Raw genomic sequence first — 6,754 nt, 5'->3', positions numbered from 1 at the left:
GGCGGTTCCGCGCTGCGGGCTCGAGCTGCGGCCGCTCGAGCTGCGCCCGGGCCTGCGCCGAGCCTGCGAGTGGCGAGCTGCGTCCCTGTCCCGTGGCCGGTGAGTCAGGTCCGCGCCGTCCGGCCCGCGCCGCGCGAGGCCGGGGGCCGGGGGCTCGCGCCGGCCCCCAGCCCCAGCCGCCCCCGCCCCAGCGCGGGCGCCGCGTCCCCGAGAAGCCACAGGTGGGCGGGGGCCGGGGGCGGGGCCGGCGCTGGCGGCCACCCCCACGGCAGGTGCTGCCCGGGACCCTCCCGTCGGGCTGGGTGGGAGAGGGCCTGGGCCTCCTGGGGCTCCCCGCCGCCAGCGGCCCCGAAGTTGCGCCCCGGCCCCCGGGAGGGGGAGCGCCACCCTGTTCGGGGCCGGGCGGGACACCCCCGAGCGACGCCCTCCTCCCGCTCTGCCCCGCTGCCCGCTGGAGCCGGGTGGGCCCGGAGCGCCCCTGACCCCGGCTTCTCCTCGCAGACCTGGCCGCTCTTCTCCTGGCTCCTGGCTGACTGCGCCCATGAGAAAAAACAACATGTGGTTCTTGGAACGGCTTCGCGGGTCCGGGGAGCAGGGTGCCGCCCGGGGAGTTGGGGGCGAGTCGGGGGACCAGGCCTCCAAGGGGCCCCGGTACAGCAACGTGCTGACGCCCGACAAGATCCCTGACTTCTTCATCCCTCCCAAGCTGCCCTCAGCCCCAGCCGAGGCAGAGGGGCCTGCTGAGCTGGGCCCGTCCACCTCAGAACAGAACCTGGCCGCGGCGGCACCCCGCCGCTCGCCCCGGAGCCCCCGGCTGCCCGCCAAGCTGGCTGCAGAGAGCAGGAGCCTGCTGAAGGCGGCCACCAGGCACGTCATCCAGATAGAGAGTGCTGAGGACTGGCCCGCCGAGGAGGCCACCGGCGCTGACCCCCAGACCCAGGGAGCCATGTCCCTGCCCTCGGTGCCCAAGGCCCAGACGTCCTACGGCTTCGCCACGCTGGCCGAGAGCCCCCACACCCGGCGCAAGGAGTCCCTCTTCCACAGTGAGCATGGGGCCCTGGCCCAGGTGGGCTCCCCGGGCACAGGGCGCTCGCGGGCAGGCACCAGGGCCCATGGGGGCGAAGGGGGGCCCAGGGAGTCCGGGGGGGCCCTGATGAGCCCCAGCCGCTACTTCAGTGGTGGGGAGAGCGACACAGGATCCTCAGCCGAGTCCTCCCCGTTCGGGTCCCCGCTGCTGTCCCGCTCCATGTCGCTGCTCAAAGGCTTCGCCCAGGATGGCCAGGCCAAGGTGAGCCAGCTGAAGCACTCCGTGGGCCGCCATGGCTCTCTGTCAGCCGATGACAGCACACCGGACACCAGCCCTGGAGTCCGTCGCCGCCTGACCCGCCGGGCTGCTCCCGAACCAGGCCCCGAGGCGGGCCAGGCACCTCGAGGGGAGCACACGGTCCGGATGGGCCCCAGGGGCAGTGTTCGGCTGCTGGCCGAGTACGAGGCAGCCCAGGCCCGCCTGCGGGTGCGCCTGCTGGCCGCAGAGGGCCTCTACGAGCGTCCCTACGACGGCCGCAGCATCAACTGCTGCGTGGGCCTGTGTCTCGTGCCGGGCAAGCTGCAGAAGCAGCGCAGCACCATCATCAAGAACAGCCGCCACCCGGTCTTCAACGAGGACTTCTTCTTTGATGGCCTGGGGCCCGCCAGTGTCCGGAAACTGGCCCTCAGGATCAAGGTGGTCAACAAGGGCAGCAGCCTCAAGCGGGACACGCTGCTCGGGGAGAAGGAGCTGCCCCTCACCTCCCTGCTTCCCTTCCTGTGAGGTGCAGGGGGAGAAGCCCTCTCCTCCATGTGGGCCTGACCACAGTGCTTCTGGGGGCCAGGGTAGACAGGGAGGTGGGCCTGGCCTCGATGCCCCTGGGGGTTTCTGGGACCCCAGTGGAGATCAGAATACGATTTTTCGTGAAAATACCCTTTTGGAGGAGGAGGGGGGGCTGCTTCCCAGCTGAGCGTCCCCTCCCCTCTCCCGGCAGTGACTGAGGTTCTCAGGGTCTGGGAGTCCAGAGGTGGCCGAGGCCCTGGGGCTGAGCTCAGCCTGGCCTCTGCTGCTCCACCTTGCTGCACCCCGCTCTGCCCAGACACCCAGAGAGCAGTGCCTGACGCCCTTCTGGGCCCCGAAGTGAAGGGCAGGGGTGCCCCTCCCTGTGTCTAGAGCCGGGAGGGCCTGGAGGAGGAACCCTGCAGCCGGCTCTGCTCCCCCAGGCTCTGCTCAGCCATTGCTTCTGGTGCAGGAAGTAGAGCTGTTCCCGGGGGACTGCCTGGAGCCAGCCGCAGTGGAGTTCTTGCCACGCTCTGCCTGTGGCCCCTCGAGGTCCCTTGGGATCGTCCACCTGCCTGCTGGCCACCCCTCGGTCAGCCCTCCCCCACACATGTAATGTGGTTGGGCTGTTTTGGGGTGGGATCTGGACGGCGGGGCTGGCCTGACTTGGTTCTTCACATGGTTCTTTGCTGGCCACTGGTCTCCCTGGGTTGGCTGTGCACCCTTGAAGGACTTCTGTGGGGATTCCCACATTCCGCAAGTCAGTGTGGCGGGCTGCCTGTGGGCAGTGAGTCGGTAGGACCCCGGTGGAGCCCCCTGCTTGGCTGTCATCCCTTGTGCACCTTGTTCCTCCTGACCCCAGATTTCCAAGTCCCACTAGGGAGGTGCGGAGCAGACTCCCCGGGACCCAAAGCCTGTTCTTGATGCATGTCCAAGGAGGGGCTGCCTGGAGCTGCTTGTCCCTGCCTGGTCCCCTCTTCTCTGCATCCTGGAGCATCGAGGGCCCAGGCCTTCAGTGGGGACAGCAAGCAGAGGCCCGTGTGAGGTTGAATGCTTGGAACCACACACCTCCCTTCTCGGACTCTGACCTCTCCTGTTCCTGGTTCTCCCTGGGGGGCCCCTATTTTATGTACCCCTGCACTGTTTGATGTCTGTGTGTTTGAAGTTGGCTGTGGATAAATCCTTACTGCACCTCCCCCACACGTGTTTGTTTATAAACGCTGTTTTTAGTTCAATAAAGGTGTTTCAGGAGTGCAGAGGCCGAGGTCTGCTGGCTCTGCTGTCTAACAATGAGGGGAACTCGCTGGGGAGAGGCCAGGCCTATTGCCAGCAGGTCTGGGCACGGGATACTGCCCACACCTCCAGCCTCACCAGCTCCTCCTTCCAGCAGCCCCCAGCAGGGCTTGGAGACTATGGGCTGGCACCTCACCCTGTCCCTAGCAGCTTCTCACTTGGGCAGGCCCCCGCCCTGTCCTGTGGTGGGCTGCAGAGACCTGGGGCTGGGCTGCGTGTGTGGAAGCCCCCTTCCCTGTTTCAGATCTGGGCAGGGTTGGTACCTCCTCCAGGAAGCTCTCGGGGTCCCTGGGCCTAGGGAAGGGGTCTTTCCTCTGCAGATCCCTCTTCTCCTCACAGCGTCAGCGGGCGGGGTCGTTCAGGGTCAGAAGGGTCACTTGGGTCCCAGCTTCTCACTTGTGCAGGGGCCCAGGAGGTGCCAGGAGGGCCCTCCCAGCCCCATCCTCTTGCTGGGGTGGGGAAGGCTGCCTCTGTCCTCCCCACCCTGAGTGTGCCCCTTTAGAGGTGGGGAAGGGAGGTGCAGAGGAGAGGGCTGGGCTGGCCTTGAGTTAGGACCCTCAGAAGAGCACCCAGCAGGACTGGGCCGGTTGCCCCTGGCTGAGGGCTCAGAGTGGGGCCCCACTGACTCCAACCAAAGCCCCTTGAGCTTCTTCAGACAGGCCCTGACCCCCACTGCCCTTCCAGGGCCCTGTGTCTCCTTGTCCTCCAAGGGCGGAACTGTGTCCCCTCGCCCTGGGCAGCACCATTTCCCCTCTCCCCAGGCTGGGTCCCGTTCCCTTTGGTCCCCAGGCCCAGCTGTTCTTGCTCAGCCCTGGACACAGACTGTGAGACTCCTCAGGGAGCCACCCAGGAGCCAAGTGCAGAGTCAGGGTCCGGTGCAGTCCCCCTCCCACCACCCGCTGAGTTGAGCAGTTGAGCAGCTAAGGAGGCCTGGTTGGCCCAGGATGCGTTGCCAGGGCAACGAGAGCCTTCTTGCCCATCCCCGCCAGCCGCTTGTCACTGGGCCTCCTGTGTGCTCACTTGATTGCATCTGTGTGCTAGCATATTCCAGGAAGGCACGCGCACGTCACCGTCGAGTCCGGGTGGGCAGCGTGACTGTCACGCATGTCAGGACCACGTGTGTGAGCCTGTGCACCGCAGGTCCCCTGCGGGGTGCGCTGTGCACCAGGGCTGCCGTGCGTCACTGTGAGCCGTGCGCTGTCTGTGCACACCCGTCGGTGCCCCTTCTCTGTGGACAGGCATGTGCCTGTGACGCATGGCCACGGGAGCCCTGCAAAGCTGGCCGTGAGGTGTGTGCCACCCAGGCCCAAGAGCACCTGGCCTGGCCTGAGCCCTTCACTTACCATCTCCCTCTGTGTGAGTGGTCCCGACTTTGCCTGCTCCCAGGGCAGCCCCCAGTGAGGTCAGACCCCGTGCTGCCCTGGCCAGCCAGCCCTGCTGTCTGTGACAGTGGTCCTGGGCACGACCACCGCCATCTCGCCTGCAGTGACCTGATGCCTGGGGCTTGGCCCACCTGTTGTGTGATGTTGCCTGTCAGGCTGTTCCTGCCTGATGCCCTCCTGTATCTTCCCACCTGCCAGAGGCAATGGGCATCCAGGTGGCCTCTGACCTCAGACAGGGCCCTGTCTCCCCTGTGACCCCCAGGTGGACCCTCACCTGTCATGGGGAGCACAGGAGGTGAGATTCAAGTCCCCAGCTGTCCGCTGGCCTTGTGACCTGGGCCAACTGCTCCTGGGTTGGGAGCTCAGTCCACAGACTCAGCAGGAGCCAGCACAGCGCAGTGAGGATGTGAAGGTCATCAGGTCAGGTCTTCACTGCAGGCTGCCTCAGGCCACGGGTGCTGGGCCCCGACTTTCAGCTGGAGGAGGCCCGCCCCCACCCCGTGTGGGGTTCAGGTAGCATGGGAGGGAGGGTGGCCACCCTCGGCTGACAGGATGACAGGAGGAGGCGGCCGTCCTCAGGAGGGTCCTGGCTTCGTGGCTCATGGCCACCTGGACTGTGCCAACTGTGGAGGTGCCATGGGGCTTCTTGTGAAGCCAGCCCTGGACGGGGCGGGGAGGGCCTCTGGTCTCCTGGAGACTTAGACACCTGCTGGCCACTCCCTCACTGGGCTTCTATGCCTCCTGCTGAAAGCTGGGTCCCACGAGGGCCCCTGCAGTGGCTCCAGGGCTGTCACTGGGAGGACGTTCTGACGCTCAGCCTTCCCTGGACCTCAGGCTGAGCCAGCCATAGGGTGCAGCCGTCCTGGGTGGCAAGTGCACTGGCTCTCCTGGGCCTTCACTCTCCACTCACCCCCAGAGCTGACACCCTGCTGTGCTGGCGCGTGCCCTGCCGGCAGCTTGGGAGAGCCAGCCTTCCAGTCTCTACGCAGACCAGCGCTGCTGTGCCCAGGCTCCTGGCCACGAATCCTTGAGTACAGGAAGCGGCTCTTTCTCATTCGTGAGTTGAGATTTGGAGCTTCCTGGAAAAGGAAGCACAGGACAGCACTGAGGCCCGAGAGGGCTGCTGCTCTGTCCGATGGGGTGGGCCGAGGGGGCTGCTGCTCTGTCCGATGGGGTGGGCCGAGGGGGCTGCTGCTCTGTCCGATGGGGTGGGCCGAGGGGGCTGAGGCACTGTCTCCGGCAGACACTAGATGGGGTAGGGGTGACTGTCTCCCAGCCCCCCCCACGTCCCTCCCACCTGCAAGCCCAGAAGGCCCTGTTTTCCAAACACCCAGACCCTTCCCAGGAAGGAGAAGAGGGAGCCTCAGCCCACCAGTGTGGTGCAACCTCACTAAGAAGCCAGCCAGACCCTGCCTCCTCCACCTGCAGACAGTACCGGCAGGGGACAGCCACAGCTGCCTGTGAGGCGTGACGGGTCGAGGACCTGGGACGGTCGTGGGGCGGTGGGCTGCTCTGGCGTCTGTTCACAGATGTTCCATGAGGTCCAAAGGGCCAGGAACCCAGAAGACATAACGTGTCATTACGACTCAGTCGCAAAGCGGCAGACAATATGGTTTACCAAGGAGCAGAGAACTGAATAGACATTTCTCCAGACCCACAGTGGCCACAAGTGCGTGAAGACACACTGGGTGTCACCTACCATTAGGGAAACACAAACCAAGAGTACAACTAGGAGCACCTCACTCCCACAGGACTTCCCCAGTCAGAACCCTGGAAAATGGCACCTGCAAGGCTGTGGGTAACTCAGACCTGCACACGTGTGGAGGGAAGGTGGTATGGTGTAGCTGCTGGGGAGACAGCTGGGGGATTCCTCGGAAGGCAAACCCGGCATCCCCACAAGGCCCCGCAGCTCCACTCCAGGGATTCCCCAAAGGAGCTACTCCAAGAAAACCTGCAGATTCATGTCTATCCACACACAGGAAAATCACTCGGCCAGGACCAGAGCAAGATGACACAGCAGCAGCAGCCCATCCAACTGGAGCTCCTTGACCAGGGCAGCAGTGAGGAGACACATCTGCTGCGTGGACAGACCTGGGGACTTCGTGCTCAGTGACTCCAGACACACAAGGCCCCACACGGTGTGTGACTAGTGTTAGGAGAGGTCCAGGACAGGAGAGTCCAGAGATGGGACATGAGTCTATGGACTGGGAAGAGTGGGGAGCTGCTCATGGGAACTGGTCATCTTTTGGGGTGACGGAATGTCAGAAAAGGG

At 65.3% G+C, this 6,754-nt stretch overlaps 1 protein-coding gene across 3 annotated transcripts; it reads left to right on the top strand.

Moving 5' to 3' along the window:
• On the top strand, positions 1–3,034 carry C2CD4C (C2 calcium dependent domain containing 4C). Of its 3 annotated transcripts, none has more exons than XM_081287387.1 (2): positions 1–99; positions 502–3,034. In XM_081287387.1, the coding sequence occupies exon 2, from the start codon at positions 542–544 to the stop codon at positions 1,808–1,810; it is 1,269 nt and encodes a 422-aa protein (XP_081143513.1). In that variant the 5' UTR covers positions 1–99; positions 502–541; the 3' UTR covers positions 1,811–3,034. The 3 variants fall into 3 exon arrangements, with proteins under 3 accessions (XP_081143513.1, XP_081143515.1, XP_081143514.1); XM_081287389.1 differs by lacking the exon at positions 1–99 and adding an exon at positions 115–221; XM_081287388.1 differs by lacking the exon at positions 1–99 and adding an exon at positions 205–272.
• Positions 3,035–6,754: the final 3,720 nt, after the last annotated feature.

Source organism: Spermophilus citellus (assembly GCF_964194105.1).
Source record: "Spermophilus citellus genome assembly, chromosome: 3".
In the NCBI taxonomy this organism is placed as follows: domain Eukaryota; kingdom Metazoa; phylum Chordata; class Mammalia; order Rodentia; family Sciuridae; genus Spermophilus; species Spermophilus citellus.
This window is presented reverse-complemented; position numbering and strand designations above follow the sequence as displayed.